Source organism: Polypterus senegalus, chromosome 1 (genome assembly GCF_016835505.1).
Source record: "Polypterus senegalus isolate Bchr_013 chromosome 1, ASM1683550v1, whole genome shotgun sequence".
In the NCBI taxonomy this organism is placed as follows: domain Eukaryota; kingdom Metazoa; phylum Chordata; class Cladistia; order Polypteriformes; family Polypteridae; genus Polypterus; species Polypterus senegalus.
The window spans coordinates 201,382,522-201,405,616 of record NC_053154.1 but is presented as its reverse complement, the minus strand read 5'-3'; the positions used below and the strand labels follow the sequence as shown (position 1 = coordinate 201,405,616).

At 38.4% G+C, this 23,095-nt stretch overlaps 1 protein-coding gene across 1 annotated transcript in view; it reads right to left on the bottom strand.

The window, feature by feature from the left end:
• hcn3 (hyperpolarization activated cyclic nucleotide-gated potassium channel 3) overlaps positions 1-22,136 on the bottom strand; it is an 89,951-nt gene extending 67,815 nt beyond the window's left edge. The window contains exon 1 of the mRNA XM_039767193.1: positions 20,428-22,136. Within this exon, the coding sequence (XP_039623127.1) occupies positions 20,428-21,116 (689 nt within the window). The 5' untranslated portion in view covers positions 21,117-22,136. The remainder of the gene's footprint in view (positions 1-20,427) is intronic.
• Positions 22,137-23,095: the final 959 nt, after the last annotated feature.

Here is a 23,095-nt window from a genome sequence, read left to right as displayed (position 1 = left end):
ATTGGGAACTCTAAATTGGTCTAGTAGGCTTAAATATTGATGGGCGGACTCTTCAATGAATTGGTCCCAAATTTAAGGTTTTTCGGTCTTATGCCCAGCGAATGGCTCCCTTTAATCCTAAATTTAAAAAAAGCCGTTTTAGAAGCTTTTCTTCACCTTGGTTGCTTTAGGAGAAATCATGCTATGTATGATGTAGATATCATCATGCAAGATTTCACAATTGTCCCACCATATTTGTCTACAATAGGTAAATCTAGAGTACACACACACATATATATATATATATATATATATATATATATATATATAAACATAAATAGAATGTTGAATAATGTGTATTTTATGCATACAACTGTAGAAATTTACAGTAGCTGAATTTTATTTTTTTCATTATGCTTATTTAGAATGGACTTGTGTCTATTGCTGGTTCAGTTTTCCTTATTTTATTGGTTGAAGCATTTAAAAGAAACAACTAGCAAATGCTACTATTTCCACATTATGAAAATATTTTAGAATAAAACCATGTGTCTTTTTTTAATGGCAGCACAGCAACATTGATGCTGACAGAGTGCTGCAAACTGATGAATACAACAGCTGATTTGCAAATGAACTGCATCCATGATATTAAAAGTGAGACAGATCCCTATTCTACAGTCTTAAGCCTAAAGCAGAATGTTATGACCTTTCTTTTGTTAGCTGTACCCATGCAGAAAAAATATATGAAGGAGAAGAATAGTCTTCTTTCAGCTTTTAGTCTGTTTTAATTTTGGGTGAGTAGATACCTAAAAGGGAGTTTTCTATGTGTTAATCCTTTCAGCCTTGAAGGCCCACTGTAGTCAATGATTTTTTTTAAACCAGCTTTACAGTCCATAAGTCATTTTAACTTTTGTTTTTTTTCTCCTCCTGTTCTGCATTCAGAAAAGCACAGTAGTGTGATATTTACTTATATAACAGGTTAAGAAACATTTGCATTTTTTGTGATAACTTTTAGTGCTTAATTCGCTCTGACATTTTTATTTTCACCTTTTTAAGGGAGGTTTATTCCTTTAATTTTATCCTGATAATGGCAATTAACGATATTCTAAGTAGACACCAGGGCAACAACACTGAATGCTGAAAGGCTGTAACTACTTTGGTGTCATACCTACAAATGTGCTGCTTGGTGAATAATGGCTTAAATTTTCAGTAGAGACCTGGAGAAGTGGAATGAAAATCAAGATGATGATTAAAATCATCAACAGTAAGATAAAAAAAACCTAAATGATTTCAGTTATGGCAAACATACATGCTTAATACCTCCTAGTAAAACTTAAGCCATCCCATTTTGTAATTCTTTTTTGGATTGACTCCAAATCACAGAAACTCAAATCCAAATAACAGATATTATAGATTTTCCCAGGAGTTCAATTAAAAGCAGAAATTGGTTGGGACAAAAATCTACAGTCTTAATATGCTTCAAGGACTGAACATGATAAAACACTGTTTTAGTACAACCCCAATTCCAAAAAAGTTAGGATGCTGTGTAAAATATTTAAAAAAAAAACAGAATGCAATGATTTGCAAATCTCATAAACCCACATTTTATTCACAATAGGACATAGAAAACATATCATAAACTGAGAAAATGCAGCAGCACATCTCAAAAAAGTTGGGATAGGGCCATGTTTACCACTGTGTGGCATCCCCTCTTCTTTTAACAACTGCCCATAAACATCTGGGAACTGAAGAGATGAGTTGTAGAGCAATGAGATAGATAGATAGATAGATAGATAGATAGATAGATAGATAGATAGATAGATAGATAGATAGATAGATAGATAGATAGATAGATAGATACTTTATTAATCCCAAGGGGAAATTCACATACTCCTGCAGCAGCATACAGATAAAAAACAATATTACATTAAAGAGTGATAAAAATGCAGGTAAAACAGACAATAACTTTGTATAATGTTAGCGTTTACCCCTCCTGGGTGGAATTGAAGAGTCGCATACTGTGGGGGAGGAACGATCTCCTCAGTCTGTCAGTGGAGCAGGACAGTGACAGCAGTCTGTCGCTGAAGCTGCTCCTCTGTCCGGAGATGATACTGTTCAGTGGATGCAGTGGATTCTCCATGATTGACAGGAGCCTGCTCAGCGCCCGTCGCTCTGCCACGGATGTCAAACTGTCCAGCTCCGTGCTTACAATAGAGGCTGCCTTCCTCACCAGTTTGTCCAGGCGTGAGGTGTCCTTCTTCTTTATGTTGCCTCCCCAGCACACCACTGCATAGAAGAGGGCACTCGCCACAGCCATCTGATAGAACATCTGCAGCATCTTATTGCAGATGTTGAAGGAATGCCAGCCTTCTAAGGAAGTATAGTCGGCTCTGACCTTTCTTACACAGAGCATCAGTATTGGCAGTCCAGTCCAATTTATCATCCAGCTGCACTCCCAGGTATTTATAGGTCTGTACCCTCTGATAATCACGGGATCCAGGAGGGGCCTGGGTCTCCCAAAATCCACCACCAGCTCTTTGGTTTTGCTGGTGTTCAGGTGTAAGTGGTTTGAGTCGCACCATTTAACAAAGTCCTTGATTAGGTTTCTATACTCCTCCTCCTGCCCACTCCTGATGCAGCCCACGATAGCAGTGTCGTCAGCAAACTTTTGCATGTGGCATGACTCCGAGTTGTATTGGAAGTCCGATGTATATAGGCTGAACAGGACAGGAGAAAGTACAGTCCCCTGTGGCGCTCCTGTGTAGCTGACCCCAATGTCAGACCTACCATTCCCGAGATGCACATACTGAGGTCTGTCTGTAAGATAGTCCATGATCCATGCCACCAGGTATGAATCTACTCCCATCTCTGTCAGCTTTTCCCTAAGGAGCAGAGGTTGGATGATGTTGAAGGCGCTAGAGAAGTCCAGAAACATAATTCTAACAGCACCACTGTCTCTGTCCAAGTGGGAGAGGGATCGGTGTAGCATATAGATGATGGCATATGTATGTTATATGTTATCCCATTCATGTCTCATATAGAATTCTAGCCTCTCCAAAATGTTTCCAAGGCGTTATCCAACCTGCGAACGTTGCAGCCAAGTCCCAGCCTCAATGGGTCACATGTTCTGGGCCTGCACCAAATTAACATTATTCTGGACCAAAATTTTTAATTACCTTTCAGACAGCTTTGAACTCACAATTCCTCCTAACCCATTAACAGCTGTGTTTGGGGTTCTTCCAGAGGGGCTTAAAGTGGAGAAAGACAAACAAGTTGTGATTGCATTCACTACACTGTTGGCATGCAGACTTATTCTGATAAACTGGAAGAACCCAAACTCTCCTCTTTTAAGTCAGTGGGAAACTGATGTGTTATATTATTTGAAATTGGAAAAAATCAAATACTCAGTTAGAGGATCCGTACAGACTTTTTTCAAAACATGGCAGGATCTAATCAGTAATATTTTAAAATGTTTATAAAGCACAGAGAATTTATTAATTTAGGTATGTTTACAAGCCTTAAATTTTACGCCGTTTGGCTTGCTCTCTCTCTCAGGGGTGGGGATTGATCTGTTCTTAACTCAATTCTTCTTTTTGTAAAAACTTGATTGTTTTGTATGGATTGTAATAAAATTAATAAAAAAAAAAAGAATTGTTGTATTTTTCGTTTCATGATGTGCCAAATGTCTTCAATTGGTGAAAGATCTGTTCAGCACCCGGACTTTCCCACTATGAAGCCATGCTGTTGTAATAAGTACAGTATGCAGTTTAGGATCGTCTTACTGGAATATGCAAAGCCTTTCCTGAAAAAGACATCATCTGGATTGGAGCATAAATTGCTCTAAAACCTGTATGTACCTTTTAGCATTGATGGTGCCTTTCCAGTTGTGCAAACTGCCAAGTCCATAGGCACTAATGCATCCGTTTTGAACTGAGCACTGTTAGCAAGGCGAATGGTCCCTCTCCTTTTCAGTCCGGAGGGCGCACCATCCATGTTTTCCAAAAAGAAATTCAAATTTTGATGTGTCTGACCTCAGAACAGTTTTCCACTTTGTCTCAGTCCATTTTTAATGAGCTTTGGCCCAGAGAAAATGGCAGCCGATTCTGGATCATGTTCACGTATGGCTTCTTCTTTGCACAATAGAGGTTTAACCTGCATTTATGGATGGCACAGCAAACTGTGTTCACAATGATTTCTGGAAGTGTTCCTGAGCCCATGCAATGATTTCCATGACAGAATCCTAAATGATTTTAATGCAGTGCTGTCTAAGAGCCCAAAGGTCATGGGTATCCAATACTGATTTTCTTCTTATCCCTTGCACACATAGATTTCTCCAGATATTGAGAATCTTTTGATAATATTATGTGCTGCAGATGAGGAGATATTCAAAGTCTTCCCAATTTTATGTTGAGCAACAGTATTCTATTTCTAGAGGCAGTTTTTGCAGATTGGCAAACCTCTGCCCATCTTTACTTTCAGAGAAACTCTTCCGCTCTAAGATGTTCTTTTTATACCCAGTCATGTTCCTGACCTTTTGCCAACTAACTTAATTAGTTGCAAAACATTCCTCCAGCTGTTTCTTTTTAGTACCACTTACTCTTCCAGCCTTTTGTTACCCCTGTCCCAACTTTTTTGAGACAGTTGCTGCCATCAAATTCAAATTGAGCTAATATTTTCATGAAATAGTAACATATATCACTTTCAACATTTTATATGTTTTCAGTGTTCAATTGTGAATAAAATTTGGGTTTATGTGATTTGCAAATCATTGCATTCTGTTTTTATTTACATTTTACACAGTGACCCAAGTTTTTTGGAATTGGGGTTGTACATTAAAGTGGCCATAGAGCAGAGATGAGTACTGCAGAAACTAGTGGGTTCATCGGAACTATAATTTTTAAAGAAACAATGTAACATTGTTTTATGATGATCCAAAATACAGGGTAGCTCCAATGTAATTGTAACACCACTGACCTGAGGTGCCCTTCTATGGCCAATTACTGCCTTGTAAGCCTGGCATCCTGAATTGGATTAAATAGTTAAGGAAATTGATTAATGGATGATCCCAAGCAAAGGCTGTAATATATTCATATGTATTGGTGGTGTGCATTTCTTGTTGGAGTTTGTAGCAAATTTTAATTTGTCAGTTTTTGACAATTTAGAAACAACTATGTCCAATTATAGAACACATGTATGAATCCAACACATCACTATGGACCTTGTCACTTCAGGCATATATTCTGAGACATTTTTCTTTATTTCAAATTTTTGTACAGCTGTATACTCTGATTTTATACAATGTTGCACTTTTCTGTTCTTGCTTGGAGGTTAAGGTGGTTGCTAGGGAGCACACAGTTAGAGTCCAGCACAAAGCCTGTTTATTTGTCTTGGGACACCATTACTCTCATGTTGCTGAATTTTTTTCATCAGACTAAAGATTAGTGGTTAATATGCAGTTTAATTCTGTTTGCTGTCATAATCCCTTACTGTATATGACAATGTTTGCTGCTAGTATACACAAACATAAAATATGCATTGACAATAATAAAGTACATGGTAAAATGAAATATAAATAAGCACCAACAAGTATGCAGTAGTTTCAAATTAAAACTCTACAAGCAGGTCAGAAAATTAAATGGTGGATAGATAACAGTATAAGTGTACAATATGTACTAAACAGTAAAAATCTGACAATAAAAGCCACTGAGTTGTAGAATTGTGCTGCAAATTGTTCCCACTGGAGTCTTGATCACAGATCAGATGCCTGCATGTAAAGCATCCATCATACTGCAGAAATTTTCCATTGATTTTCAGACATCATTTGCATCATCTTATTGGGTTTGGGGGGCAGTAACAGCATTCTCCAATGACCACCAGTTGTGTGGTTTGATAGTCCCAGTAACTCAGACCAGTCTTGTATGCAACTCACCCCAGCAAAATCAAACAGGCTTTTTTGTCTTAAATTGTAGTGGTAGTCTAGTGTGTGTATGTGTGTGAACTAACAAACACTGACTACTCACCCAGAAATACAATACATACAAAGCAGGCACAAGGAAAGAAGGGACATACATATTTTGGACCTCATATACAAAAGAAAGGCTCATCTTGTGTTTGTTGTACCAAAACAGAATTAAAAAAGAAAACTATAATGGCTGAGATTGCAGCTGAACTCACCATACCTGGAAGGCCTTTGTGCAACACTGGTGCTGTCAGGCAGCATGTTAATTTACTGTCAGCATGCAGAGAGTTTGTGATACATTGGAAATTTGAAACTGTACTGGAAAATCATTATGGAGTCTTGTAAGTAAACATTTCCTGTGATTCTTAGTCAGTTGATCTGATATCCTAAAGTTGACAAGATCCAGCAAATGAAGTTGTTAAGTTTGACATCCCCTCCCCCTGACTAAATGTTGTGTAATGTACCGCCAGTGTAAGATAGGGCTTGAAGGCTCAGAGATATGAACTGAAAGTCTGGTGGTACACTGTTGAATTCTGTTATATTACTTGCTATATGCCAAGGAACAAAGAATTGTTTCTTCCAGCATGTCTTGTCATAGATATCCTACATGGGAGGAATCATGTGATAACGTAAGCCATTTGAAACACCCACTGTACCGCCTTGTGGTCTACCTGTATGCATTTGTCATATAGGACTGTACTGCAGTTTGTCAGTATGCAGTGCACTGTGGTTTAGTAATAGTAAATGCCAGGATCCAGGGGTGAACTTGTCATTGATACAGTCTTTGTAGATTGTTGTACTGAAAGACTAGAAGGGTATCCTTATGTGGCTCCTAAGAACTTACTGTTTACACAGCAGGCCTGTAAATAACAGTAGGAGCTTGCTACCACCAAGCCTCCTATTACCAACAATTAGATTATTTCAAAAACAGATAGTCAGTTCCACACCATACAGTAAGAAGTTTAACCTACTCCTTGTAGGGTGTCTTGTCATTTCTGGTGATCAGTTCCACAACTGTTATACCATCAGCAAAGTTGTTGACAGGGATAACTGCATTATGCTAAGTACATGGCCTTGGGGTGCTTCTGTGTTGAGGGTGTTAGATTTTGTATTATATAATTCTGACAGTGTGAGTCCTGCCAGTCGGAATATTCTGGATCAAAGTCACACCGTGTTGTAATTTAGTTCAATTTCTTTACTTTTTTTGCAGTATTCTTGCATCTCTGATGTTAAATTTGGTTCTCATATATTTTTTCTTCACTAAGGAGAACCTAAATACATAATTTATTCTTTGGTTTTATAGTAAGTTCTTACACAATGCCTTTACTGTTTTCTAATGATGTGTATATTATACCCAAGACATTGCTGGGTGGAGATACCATGGAGTGCAACATGTGACATAAGTAGTATGATAGTATAAAAGTAAGCACTATGTACTTCTTGGTCATCTGAGATTGTGGAGAAAAAATATTAAACTCATTGGTGTGAGATTTGTTTTGTTAGTCTTATGTTTAAATGGATTTCCACCCTGAATAAACAGCCTATGTTTCTGATTTCTGTTTAGAGTTTGACCACATCTCATCTTCTGATCACTATTTACATTTCACATACGTCCCTACAGGTGGTGTATAAATCAGGACGTTGTACCAAATTTTAACAAACTGCACAACTTTCACAAAGTTATCATTGCTTAGATGGTTCTTTATATATATATATTTTTGTTCTTTATTTCACCTTATACAATTTCTCATATTAGGAATCTGTTAGTTTTTGCACACCCCTTGGGGTCAGAGCACAGGATCAGTCATTGTACAGCACCCCTACAGCAACTGAAGGTTAAGGGCCTTGCCTTGCCTTGCTCAAGTGTCCAGCAGAGTAGGATCTCTTTTGGTAGTGACGGGGATTCGAACCGGCAACCTTCGGGATAACAGTGCAGATCCTTAGCCTCAGAGCCACCACTCCAATGCAAGTCTGATATGTTTTAGATGCTGAATTTGATATGTGCAGTGACCAACTTCTTGTAGCAGCTCATCAAGACAAGGGAGATAGGAATCACTCATTTTGCAGTAAAATCATATTCTGATAGACATGCATTGAAATACCAGGTTCTGTGGCAGGGGCACATTTCACTCTTTGCCACAATAGCTGTAACATGCAGTTAAAAGACTGCAGAGTGTTAAAAAACAGCTTTGTTAACCAAAATAAACAGGCAAGAGATAAAAATAGGGTAGTGAAAAAAGACAGAATATATTTTGGCTGCTGTACTAGGCCACTTCAACTACATGAATGACTGTTGAGATGGCTTACTCACTTACTGACCATAAAACTCCATCTAATTAACCACACTACATTTCTACCGACCCTTTTGCAAATCTCCCTCCTTAGCACTCTTACTAGTCTTAACTTATTGCCTTAGCCCATATGCAATACCCAGTTCTAGACCAAATTAGGATGCTGCTGAGAGCAGCCTTGAAACCTTTACTTGAGTATAGCACTTTGAGACAATTCCTGGAATCCTTTGTTCAGTTTTGGACATTGCTGCAAAATTCTAAAGCCTTTAGTTTACTGTGCCCACTGGCAACACCTGGAAATGCTTCATCCCTGAGCTCACACGCCTTTTTAAATGTGCAGGCACCCATGATAGAATAACGAGCAGAATTTGCCTTTACTGACAACTTTTAGAATTTAGAGAATCAGCTGGGTTCCTTACAGTTCTCTGTCCGTCCTCATTCACCTTGATGCCCTCAATGTGTTTCCTTCCATGGAGCATTCCAGTCCCAACCTATATCATGTCAGTGTTTCTTCTGTCCTTGGCAACCAATTGCTAACCATGAAACCCATTACAATCCACTTAAATAATATTACATTCACTGTTAAAATGTGATTAAATTCATACTCCTTAAAAATGTTGTTAATAAGTGATCATTGCTTGATGACAGTTGGTATCTACTTCAGTTTCAACTTGCAAACAACAGATACATCAGACAAAAGAAACAGATTGGTCAGCTATTAGATTTCACTGTGTTGGAAGCTTTTAGGGTCAGTTTATCTTAAAAATTAAAGAAATAAATTTTATGAGAAGCACAATCAGTTTATTGAAAATGACTTTTTAACTGGTATCATGTGCTACTTGGTATATTTGAGTGAAATATGAGCGCTCTGCAGTTTCTGATTCCAAAACATAGCTTTCATTTGTTATAATGTATTCAAATGACTCTCAGCAGAGACAAGTGCATATAGACAAACAGTCGGGTGTTTCTATAGATGTGTTATTTAAATTAAGTTGTTACTGAAGGCTTCTAGGATTACATGACACTAGACTGAATCTTATTATCTCTCAAGAAATACTGGGTTTGGGAAACTGTGTGGCAGTTGCAGTAAGGTCTTCCAGATGTTATTCTGAGATTTAGTGTTTTTTCTCATATGAATTTTTTGTGAAAGAAATTTCAATTGATTTTCTTATTGCTTGACACAGTTAAGAGTAAAGGAGAACTCGTGTTTACACCAACAGCAGAATGAAGCAGGAACCAGTCCCAGATACACAAACTCAAACACCGGCAATTTATAAACACCAGCTGACAAGACAGCAAGTCATTGAGTAATAGGAGGAAGGTGGAGGCCATTGAGGAAATTGTTATTGATAAATGGAAAAAATAGACTTTCTACAAATCTCCATTTCAACCTGAAATAGTACTGGGTTGAGCCTCTGCAAAACCACTATCATTTCATGGTGCAATGCTGTGCCATACAAATGAATTAACTGTTCTTCCTAAGTAAGACAAAATAGAACAAAATGAACTGCATCACACCACCCTTCCTGCTATGTTACCTGGGATCAGCAATGGAACTGTTGTATCCTACTCTATTGTTTGTGTTAAAAATAAATTACTGTACTCTCAAATGTAGTCATTTCTATAATGGAAAACTTCTTGAAATTAACTGTTTATTTTATTTGTTGACAATTATATTATTACCTTATATTATTGTGATACCTGAACTAAGGCTTGCCCCTCTACAGTCTTGCCCTTGTCTCTAAAGAAACACCGTTAGGCACAATTACAAAATAAAAATACAGTGGGATGCAAAAGTTTGGGCAACCTTGTTAATAGTCATTATTTTCCTGTATAAATCGTTGGTTGTTACGATAAAAAATGTCAGTTAAATATATCATATAGGAGACACACACAGTGATATTTGAGAAGTGAAATGAAGTTTATTGGATTTACAGAAAGTGTGCAATAATTGTTCAAACAAAATCAGGCAGGTGCATACATTTGGGCACCGTTGTCATTTTATTGATTCCAAAACTTTTAGAACTAATTATTGGAACTCAAATTGGCTTGGTAAGCTCAGTGACCCCTGACCTACATACACAGGTGAATCCCATAATGAGAAAGAGTATTTAAGGGGGTCAATTGTAAGTTTCCCTCCTCCTTTAATTTTCTCAGAAGAGTAGCAACATGGGGGTCACAAAACAACTCTCAAATGACCTGAAGACAAAGATTGTTCACCATCATGGTTTAGGGGAAGGATACAGAAAGCTGTCCCAGAGATTTAAGCTGTCTGTTTCCACAGTTAGGAACATATTGAGGAAATGGAAGACCACAGGCTCAGTTCAAGTTAAGGCTCGAAGTGGCAGACCAAGAAAGATTTCGGATAGACAGAAGTGAAGAATGGTGAGAACAGTCAGAGTCAACCCACAGACCAGCACCAAAGACCTACAACATCATCTTGCAGCAGATGGAGTCACTGTGCATCGTTCAACCATTCGGCGCACTTTACACAAGGAGATGCTGTATGCGAGAGTGATGCAGAGGAAGCCTTTTCTCCGCCCACAGCACAAACAGAGCCGCTTGAGGTATGCTCAAGCACATTTGGACAAGCCAGCTTCATTTTGGAATAAGGTGCTGTGGACTGATGAAACTAAAATTGAGTTATTTGGGCATAACAAGGGGCTTATGCATGGAGGAAAAAGAACACAGCATTCCAAGAAAAACACCTGCTACCTACAGTAAAATATGGTGGTGCTTCCATCATGCTGTGGGGCTGTGTGGCCAGTGCAGGGACTGGGAATCTTGTCAAAGTTGAGGGACGCATGGATTCCACTCAGTATCAGCAGATTCTGGAGACCAATGTCCAGGAATCAGTGACAAAGCTGAAGCTGCGCCGGGGCTGGATCTTTCAACAAGACAACAACCCGAACCACTGCTCAAAATCCACTAAGGCATTCATGCAGAGGAACAAGTACAACGTTCTGGAATGGCCATCTCAGTCCCCAGACCTGAATATAATTGAAAATCTGTGGTGTGAGTTAAAGAGAGCTGTCCATGCTCGGAAGCCATCAAACCAGAATGAACTAGAGATGTTTTGTAAAGAGGAATGGTACAAAATACCTTCAACCACAATCCAGACTCTCATTGGAACCTACAGGAAGCGTTTAGAGGCTGTAATTTCTGCAAAAGGCGGATCTACTAAATATTGATTTCATTTCTTTTTTGTGGTGCCCAAATTTATGCACCTGCCTGATTTTGTTTGAACAATTATTGCACACTTTCTGTAAATCCAATAAACTTCATTTCACTTGTCAAATATGACTGTGTGTATCTCCTATATGATATATTTAACTGACATTTTTTATCGTAACAACCAACGATTTATACAGGAAAATAATGACTGTTAACAAGGTTGCCCAAACTTTTGCATCCCACTGTATGTGGCTAATACATACAAAAACATAAGCGAAACACCACAGCTTCCCATAAGCCCAGGCTACCTCACTTCTTTCCCTGTGGCAAGCCGAATGAGAAAATGACAAACCACAACGGAATTATGAAATTATGCCTGACTTTGCCTTGATCATTAAGGATGTGCTCTGCCACATATTGGTGGATTATTAATTCCTGCCTCAGAAGCCTCAAGAAGTATTAAATTAAAAAATGCAAATGTCATGCAATCAATAGCTCAGGGTGTTTGCCACCTCAAAGCAATCAAAAGGCTAGCGGTTAAGGAAATTAGAATGATCCTTAACTTTGAAAGTCCATTTTCTCAACTGTTGTGTATGCAGGTGTGTAGATTGGAACCTGAACTGAATGTATTAAATGGAATGACCACACCAGGAAAAAATGTTAAACTGAAACCTATTCTAACAGCCACTAGTAGTGAGGCAACTCTAAAGAGGCCTGCACTGACACAGCAGTTAAGAGTTGCCAGTCAATCTAACAGCATGACTTTAGATTATAGGTGCAGAACCACATGATCATGGGGAAAGCATGCCGGCCCCATGCAGAATTCAGGTAGCAATCAAGCTCAAGACTAAGCACAAAGACAAAACAGATTCTCTTCACAGATGAACTAGAAAGAGACATGGGTTGAAGGAGCTAGAAGCTAAAAACAACCCAAGTACTGTAAATCTTTTAAGAGTAAACTTCATAGTTAAGGGGTTATCTTTAACTGGTCAGGCTGCCACATCATCACAGCAACACTACTCTTTCCACTGCCCAACCGCAGGATGGTAAACATAAATTCCCTTTAGATCCTGTGTCATGGTGAGCAGTGTCATTTAATGAGACAGTGTTTTATTCCTTGGAAAGTACACGAGAGTGCAGTGCCCTCCCTCCTCATGAATAAATGACACTTGTATTTTGTGGCTGATCCTGAGCAACTGATTATCTGTTTTGACTTGTCCCAATCCACTGGCTGCTTAAGTTCTGTCGCAACATGTTCCTCATTGGGAAAACAGGAGGCACCGATGTCAGTCTAACCTCATTTGAAAAATATCAAGCTGGCAAAAAATATAATTCAAAGCATCAGTGATTTGCACCCAAACCTAGCAACTTGGTCCTTTTATTGGTATTACAATCACACACTCCCAAATGAAATATGCTAAAGCAGAATATGTGTTAAAAACAGGTCTATATTTTTTTTTCTAGTTTAAAAATGAATTATGGGAAGAAACTGCAACTGTTAGTAAAACAAAGCATTTCAAGCTTTATGATTCTTTAAAGAATGTGTCATTTTGTTAACACAGAAAAATACAGTAAACTTTTAGATAACAGTCATAAATGTGAACGATCTATAAAATGAGCATCATTTGTTAGGACTTCTTAATACTGTATATAATTTATTTTCAAATATCTGAATAGTATTTTCTAACATGGACAGTAACCTGACTTAAATAGCATTGTCTGAAATATTAAAATTCTGCATCTGTAACTAGATATTTTTCCGAGCAATAATTGTCCTGCAGCACAGTATTACTCTGATATTTGTTATGACATGAGACAGAACATGGAAGCATTATATTTTATGTACGCACAAAAGTGGACAAGACGTTATTCAAAGCATTTTCACTTTTTACAAAATAGCCAGTACAACCAATGCTTACCAAGGTTTCCTTTAAACAAAATGATTGACATCACAGAGATCCATTCATTCATTTTCCAAATCTACTCTTTATATTTCATGATAATAGACAGGTAGACTGCAATATAACAGGAACCAACTTGGAATGCAATGCAAAAGCTTTGCTGGTATATTCACACACATATATTAAATTAGCCTAGTAATATAAGATTGGCAAATTAACATTTTCATCAATCAACACAAATTTCATTAAAATTACTTGTTAATGTGTATCTATTATCCTGCTTATTTCAGGGTATTTTGTCAAAGCTGGTGTGATAAAAGAAAAAAGAACAACAAAACAAATAGGTTCAGAATTTATGAAATTTAATCACCTAACAAAATCCCGGATTTTCATCATAGGTAAACGGTATCATTGATTATTCCTTTTATAAACAAACTTGTTCAGTTTAGAAACATGCCCTTTATGTGCTGCTTAACAAGTGAACTGCATAACAGATAAATGTACTATAATGGCCACATGTATAATCCAGTGATAGAAAAACAGGAAAAAACAAGTGTGTTTATTCAAGTGGAAACTGACTATCCCACCCAGTTCATAAGAAGGATGGCCAAGAACACCTTCTTTACATTAACGTTGTATATTTAAATGATATATGTTCATGTTGTGAATTACTGTGGCACCAATTCTTAAATGAACCTCTGGAGTAGACTTCTGAATTTCTATGGGATTTTTGTGAACCCATAGATGTAATATAAAGACTTACAGAGAGGGCAGTCATGAAGTAAGCAGTAAGAGAGGACATACAACAGTGTGGAGTGGGCAGTGGAAAAGGTGCCAGACTGACATAAATATACAGTAGCTTATTATACACATAGTGAATATAAATTTTATATAATCTAGTTCAGTGTTAAAGTACTCAATAGCAATAGTTACCATAATACAATGGGAAAATTGGCCCTACATGATAAATAGTTTGGCTGTCAAGCAAGCATTACGCGCATATTGCGTATGGCATGAAGCATTCTACTCTAAAGTGCACATTCAGTATTTGCATTTTATCAAAGCCCTTGTTTGTTGAATTTTGGTTTTGTTTTCTCATTTTGTTTATGCATAGCTGTTTTAATTACAGGTTGATATTCTTGTGAAGTTAGTCATGACATTAGCATTATTTTTCTTTCTTATTAAGTTAACTAAAAAGGTAGGTTTTGTGTCACTCAGTAGAAGGTATGATATAAGATTTATCAAATTATACATCTTTACCATACTGCAAAATATTGTCACCAAGGCTGATGCTACTGCTCTGGCTTATGCTTCACTTGAAAATGAAACCTGAGCTTTCATCATCCCAGCACTACTGTGAAACACACACAAGAAAATACTTTGTTAGGCACCGACTTGCTAACATAAATGATGACGACAATGCCATCATTACATTACTAACAGGCTTGTTACTGAAAAGGTACTGTTTTGTACTGTCTGCTGGTGGAAGTGAGACAGAGCAAAATCAAAGCTCTTTGAAAGTGCAGAATGAAACTTAAAGAGGAACAGAACATACACTCCATGCAGACTTGTGCACTTGAAGGGTGTTTTGAAGGAAGAGTTTCACTTTTTTAACAGCTCCTTTATTAGCAAAGAAAACATGTTGACTGCCACCAGGTCAGACTGTGTAGATCTATTTTGATGTCATTCAGATTTTCTTGAAACTTTAACTTTAATTTAACTTTAATGATATATGATAGATATTTTTCCCATATCTTGACTAACTTAGAACAGCAGATGTTAAGTGACTCCCCTTTCTCTGCCAATTGTATGATGGCAATGCTGACTAAGTGACCGGTTAGAGACCATGATGTGAGCACAGTGCATGTGAATAGTATACCTCATGTGAATGATACAACTTAAGGAGGTCAAATTCCTTGCTAGAACTTCTCAAATGATTCTGCATCTATAAACAAAACTGTTAGTTCAGAACCAGCCTTGTAGGACCCCGAGCCTGAATACACTCCCTGATATGGTCTTGTTGAATTACAAAAATGCTTTAGCATGTGTTGAGACAATATACTTAGGATATTCTGCTATGGAATAATACATTATTAGAATACTAAGCTGGCATCTGTGGGACATAATAGAACACCCAGGTGCTGGGACAATGTCATTCATTTTTATTGTTCTTTCCTCTCATGGCATAACTATAAAAAGGCCGATTATGAATTTCATCAGAATGTAATTGCATACCTGGCAGTATGCCTTTTCCAGAAACTTGTTCAATAACAATGAAAATAACAAATTAATCGGAGAGCAAATGGGGGAGTTTGGTTTGCCCAGTCTGGCAGTGAACTATTCTGAGTCAGTCTGGCAAGGGACCTATTGAATGACACAGTAACAACCATTCATTTAAAAAGCATACTACATACTATAAAATGAAAATGATCTCTGTGAACTAAACATCACTGTCCAGGTGGTGAAAGCATAGAGAAAAACAGAAAATCCCTGCCAGCTTCAAAGGAAATTCCAAATGAACTTAGTAAAAATGTGAAGTTGATTCTTGAGGATAGTGAAACCTGGACTGGCTACCTCCATGGATTTAGACCTCTATTGCTTTTTCTTCCATAATTTGGGTTTCTAGGTATACTTAACAATGATCTTCATCATCCTGGTTGTTTTTATTCTTCTATGTCTGTTTTGTTTTTGGTTTAAATTGTTAGCCACATCCTCTCTGTGATTATGTTTGTGAGTTTTGAAACACCTGATGTTAACTCGTATGACTGGTTTATATGTGTATGTGCATTTTTTCATTTCCTGTACAATGCTGATATTTTTATTATAAATATTTTATGGTACATTCTTTGTTTTGAAAATGTTGTAAATAATAAATGCATTTTCTTTTTCTAACTTTCTTTTGTTATGAATGTGCATGTACAGGTATGTCTTTTTATTATTATATTACATACACTTTTGTTAAATATATATTAGATTGCACACTTGCATTCAGTGACCTGCTTTTTTGTTGCTTTGTTACATGTAGATAGTACTTGGTCTGAGATCTGAACCCAGTGGAGCTATGAACTAACAAGTAAAACTACTGTGTCAATATGCCACCAATATTATGTTATATTTAAAATATATTATTTTGTTATATACAGTACTTGTCTATAGGAAGGTTGCAAAACTTGTAAAAAAGATTAATATAATAAAAAGCACTACATGAAATGTGGGAAGAGTGACAGGTTGACATCCTAGCAGAATGCTCTTAATGCGTATACTACAGCAGATGGATACAGACTCTTCTCTTTTATCTCTTCTAGAGATCCTAAACAGAAGGCCAAATGGGACGTAACATTTCCATATATCTTAAAGACTTATGTAAGTACTTGCAGATTGCCATCACTCAAGGCTACACTTGGCATTGACTGTGGGAGGATGAAATAAAGAGAAAAACTGCTTGTTGTATCCAGTCTTGGCTATTGCTGGCATTTTAAACATTGTAAGTCTGTTAAATACAATACTAGCACTGTCCCCACAATTTACAGTGATGTGTATTTCCTAGTTTACAAAAGATCTTCTCTATTTTGATGGTTATATTATGTTTGGTTCATAACCAGGCTTGGGTTTAATAACAAATAGGGCATTTTATATATTTCAGTTACAGCATAGTGGAAGTTTTAAATCAATGTGATGTACACTATATCACAACTCTATGAAGTATGTGAACCTCTAGGAAATTTCTCACCTATGCAAAAATATAAACTCGACAGCGCTGAAACTCTAAATGGTTCATCCATCCATTTTTTTTATTTTGTACTTGTTTTAGGTAAACTGGATGCTGTAATGAAAGCATCAGGTATAAAGCAGGAACTCAGTTTAGATGGACCATCATTCAATGCCAGGGTGCTCAAAAATGTAGCCACTGGTTATTACAATGGCCTCACAGAACTGGCTTTTATTCCTGGCCTGACTGTATGCAATTTCAGCATTCGTCTTATGTTTATGGTTTAGTTCAAGTACTGCCATTTTCTCTTGTGTATTAGAATTGTGACTGTTGGGCTAATTGGCAACTCTGAATACACAGGGTGTGAGAGTGGTCCTGGCATTCCTGTCCAGGACGTTTATATTTTTGCAGCTAATGCTATAAATATAAGTTCTGTCAGTCCACAATCTTTCAATTAATTAAGCAAATTTAGAAAACAAATGAAACTTTTAACATTGCCATCAACGTGGCTTGGGACTGCAGTAGAAAATGAATCAATGGTGAAAGAGCACAGAGATTCAAGACAGGACTAGCATTAAAGTCTTAAAGATTCAGTTATGGTACTGTATTACATGGACTGAACTTCATTTCCCCATCTCAGAAATGTTTGTTCTTTAAGTAATAACTGACTGAATTATGACTAGAAATGAATCAAAACAACCAACAATTTACAAAACCTTCACATGTATTTTGAATTTAAAATGAATTAACTAAAGCAAATAATCAAATAATATATATATATATATTTAATTCTGACTTTATTATGAGTATTACGACTACACTAACAAGTTTTGAATACTTAAGACTACTGGAGTATATTATTTTATTGTATTTTAGAAAATGTCCCTTTGTGTAATCTTAAAAAGAAAAATATACTGTTGAACAAAATTTTACCATTTGCAGTACTAAACATGAAATTCAAGCATGAGGCATGAATGTTCCATGTGGTATTTAAGAAATTGTTTCCAGTGCCAGCTGTCTCGATTTGTAATAATTGTAATGTATTCCTGCACTGTTTATGAATATTTAATTACATAATATGTGCTTAATATATAAATGCCTAACCTTACATCAAGTAGCATTCTAAATGTTTCCGCACTCAGAAAACATTTGTAATTGCTAAATATTAACGCTTATATAATCATCTCTTTCAGGAATTCATGTAAACTACCAAAAATTAGCATATTAAGCAAATCAGAAACCCAAACGCTGAAGATTAAGTAAATAATATCACAGATGTGAATCTTTTACGTAACTGACAGGAGGATTCAAGAGTGTAGTAAAGTTGGTTTTATTTGAAAACAGTTAATTACAGATTCTTTACAGCCTTTGTTGTAATCTTGAGACAGAAGTTGGAAGTGATAACTGAATCGCTGGCGATAAACAATGTCTTCATTGGCACTAATTGCTAAACATGTGTAGTTTGCCATTTTATGGGCTTACTCTCGATATTAGTAATGATTATAAATGATGAACGTGCTTATTCTGGTAAAATGCAGCACGTTAATAAATTCCCCGTCGTTACAATATAGACGGTCATTTATTGTTGAACTCGCCTGTATTATCCCAATGAATCATGAAACATTTAAAATGAGCTGCTTTTTTGCATGTGCTGTTCACAGATTAAACAAAAACGGAGTAATGTGGAAACGTAAACCATAAAAATAAGCCTACATAATAAATATCTCATTAAAACATGAATATAAAAATTGAATGTTTAAAATGGTCAGCTGTGTTTTCCAAACAAAATATTTTTTTACTGAGGAGTTTGTGATCGACAGGTGCCTTTTGCAAGTAAGACAAAACTGCAGGTTGACATTCGGACATGATTAGCCTGGTTGAAATACTAGACAGCCCTAGCGTTTCTTCATGAATACTGCACGTTATATACAAGTCGGTGTGTGTGCAAACTTCAGAGTGATCCACCACTATCGTCTCCCGGTCAAGACTGAAAATACACAAATCTACGATGCACAAGCCTGGAAACTTGTGCCGCAAACTTGCAGTAAAGGAGTACTTCATTTTTGTCTAACATATGTAAGACGTGGTTTTTTAAGCAAGATGCGTTCAGGCCAAAAGTTCACTAAACTGTGAAAGACACGACGCAAGTAAACCTTACGGATCGTAATAGGTGTATATGGTTTTAATTTAAATTTACTAGTAGATAACTTTAACCATATTTACTAAGAAAATATTTTCCTAATCTATCAATGGTTCTCCTCCGTATTACTCTGTTAATTTACAAAAATGACAAAACTCGGTTAAGAAATATGGTGAGATGTCTTGTCCATTGTGCCAAACGAACAAACAAAACTCAGATGTATACATGTTGTTTGGACTTTGGCCAGCGCTGGTTTGCTTTGGGCATCCATGGATCCATCCATCCATTATCATTAAAACTGAGTGCTGATCATGGCCACAGGTGGTCGGAACTTATCCAGGCAGCAGCTTGTCCTTGGAATCAACGCATGACGGGGCCCCAGTTTTCACACATTCATACTTGTGCCCACATAATCATCCAGTTTCAGGACACCTATACATCTAACACGCGATTGTTTGGGACGTGGAAGAAAAACCTACGCACACACTTCAAAAACAGTGCACTAGACGCATGTCGAACCCAGACACTGGAACTGTAAGGTTGCTTCGCCTTATTTACAGGTCTGTTGAACTGCTCGTAGAAGTACATGCTTAGAAGCAATTCGTCAATAAATCGTCACAATAGCCATGACTTTTTTGTTACACGCGACGTAAATTATTTAGTTTGAAAAATGTCCAGAGCAAATGCTGAAATGTGTTGATTCTGAATCTTTTACATCAGTTTCCCCAAATACATCACGCATACCCATCAATTTCCATCATGTGCATTAAGTCCCTTAATATTCCAAGTAATCGAAAAGTTAACCCGTTAACTCTCAAAACACAGACTGAAAAAGTTTACTCAGTATTTGAAAGTAACTTCAGAAACTCTGTGCATTTTCATGTACTATTTTTTTGTGAAACAAAGAGCATATATTGTAACAAATATAAAAAGTAAGCATCAAATGGGGGGCGGATAAGGGAACTACGGAACATCTGCGTCTTGGGGATACGACAGTTGAATCTGAGCAAAGGAGACATGGCGCTATAAATATAACTTCGTATAATAAGTCCCTCTGATACCTGCGGCAGGCATAGGAATACAGTACAGCCCCGCTTCCTGTCTTGTGTATATCACCTGTAGTCCCAGGTGACAGGACAGTCAGGTAAGAATAGCAATTGGCGCTGAAGAACGGAGTGGAAGTCGCGTGTGATTTTCCGAGGAGATGCTCAGCGTTTCCTTGTTGCTTTTTTTAATTCGAGCGTCCACGCAACCCCCGGGTACCTGGCTGTACTCACCTAAAGTCGCTGTAGGGATGTATGATCCAGAAACCGGCGGACTTGACTCTCTCCTGTTCGATCTCCACCGCCTTGTGGCTACCAAACATGCGAAGGGAAAACTTGTTGACCCCCGGCTGCAGCATGGCCCCGAATTGCCTTTGCATGAAAGTCGATTGGTTGGAATAGCTATAGTCCTCGGCCTCAGCCGCCGGCAGGATCTGGTCCGGGGTGGCAGCACCCGCACCCGAACCCGCTCCCGCACCGCCACCGCCGCTGGAAGACGTGGAGGCAAGTGCCGCTCTTGCAAAGCCCACAGACCTCTGCGGATTGTGTGACTGGGCAGGGCCCGAAGCGGGGGAGGAGGTTGGCGTGGTGCTGGAACGGGAGGCAGGCTCTTTGGGATTTAATCCCATTACCGACTGCCGCTTCTGGGTGACATCTTTTCTGGCTCCGGCGAGGCTACTGCTCCGGCTGCCCCGTCCACTGATCGTGTCACCGGCAGGAGACTGGCCCCCTGCATCCCCGTCCGCTATCAAGTCCGCCTCATCCATTTCCCAGTCCGGTGCGGCTGCTCGCCGGTAGACCAGTGATGACAGGCTGCCTCTGCCTTTTCTGCTACCGCCCGATCCCCCATCCGGGTGGGCAGCAACGACTGCCGAGCCCCTTCTGATACTAGTGCTCTCTTTTCCTGTATCGCCTCCATCCATAGCGGGAAGTGACACGCAGCTGTCAATCTCAGCGTCCCTTTGATTTTAGCTTAAGAGCAGTAACTGAACAGAGGTCCTCGATTTTTCTCTGCCGCCCAGATGACTCTTGTTGGGGTACAAATGAATCTATATTCTATCCTTGAATAAATTGTTTTAACGTGTAAAAAAAGAGATTTGTTTGACTAGGCATTTCATTTTCTCAATAATTCACTTCTTCATTAGAAAAGGTGACCCGTGTGTCGGCGTGCTTGTTCGCTCAGGATTTCCTGGTTTTTCCTTCAAATGTCCTTGCTGTGCGCGGCGCATCCTCCTCCTCGGCCGCTTCTTCTTTGCTTCTCTTCATGTTAGCTCTGTGCATATTACTGCATATCCACCCAGAATTCAAATAAAGAAAAAAACAAATAAACAAAAATCAAACAGTCGACACACCATCTGCTCACTCTGATTGCATAATTAAACGTCTAATTAGACGCACGAAAATTAAAAGTGTGATATAAGACAAGACACGATATCACGAAACAGCAGCAAAGACCGGCTGTGAATGATGAAATAACCTCTCACGCTGTCGACTTTGGCCATGGGCTGCAAATCCAACAGAAGCAGTGTCAGTGCCACTGAAAGGGAAAATATGCGATTAAAGAAAATCGCAAAACAAATCTATATACAGAACATCTCTCCAGCACTGCTTCTTACTCTTATAGTAATACTTGCAATATGGATTCCCAGATTCAATGCTCACGCCGCTGAGGTGTGCAAAAAAATAATCGTATTGTCGCCATGGCAGCAACAGCCGCAGCAGCAGCATTGATATCGCGGGCCTCGTGCCAGCTTAGCTTGGTGCTGACAAGTCCGGCGAGGCTCGCAGGTAGAGAGCTGCGCGTCAGCCCCGACAACAGGTCTCTCCAGGGCCCGACTCAGGGCAGCTCCCAGCCGCTGTTCAACGTGCACACGTTTAGGGCGAACGGTTTAGGAATCAGCAAGTAATAATTATTGCTCTGCTTTATACAGTATCCCCCCTCCTTCCTCCCTCCCTCCCTCTTCGGGGGGTAGGAGGGGGAGACAAGGAGGTCCTTCTACAAAGCAGCTCGACCGCCCACAGAAGGCTGTGCGATTTGATTTCTGTGCAATCCCGATGTGCGAATCCCATTTGGTGTTCTCAATCAGATGATCGTCCCGGGACTCCCTGGGTTCCTCTTTTAAGTTTATTTTCAGTACACTGATGGAGGGAATCGCTGGCATCACAGAGGTGTTCCGAACATTCCCGTGATTATACTTGCCTGTTCAATGATGTATCCCGCAGCTGGGCGCAGTGGTTGATTTAATCAATCACCTGCTGGGATTGCCAGTTCAGACAAGAAGAGAAAAAAAAGATAAATTGATAAAGAGGAGGGGGCTTGGAGAAGCCCAATTTCCATTAAAAGAAACTGAAAAGGGCTCTGTACTTCATTAAACCCAAATAATCTTGCTCGTTTGTTTCATTGAAATATTAAATACATGCATTTATTACACAATCCGCTCTTCTATTTCTGTGCCAGGCAGCTTCTGAACAAAATGAAACAGACCATTTCGGAATCACAGTTCAGTTCTTAGCCGAAAATGGTTTACATCGTATACAGTTGTCAAGCAACTGTGCAAAAGCGTACAGGCACAAACTGAACATTTTTAGAAACCGCTACCCTAGTATACCCTGCAACGGCACTAACAGTACAATTCTGGGTCCTGTTAGGTTACCTGTCCGTAAGGGGCCCATTAACAATGTTAGAATAAAATTAACGTGGAGATCACGTTTTAGCTGTGAGATTAAACCTGTAGGGGGTTCTCAGATGGCAATAAAACTGGGGTCGCTGGGCAGTCTATAAGGCAGTCATACTAGGCGCTGCGCCCCCAAACAGTACAGTCTGTCTCTTTCATTATATATTTTTGTAAATCGCCTTGACCTGGGTCATATTCAAAATAACAATCATTCATCAAGAGTAGTT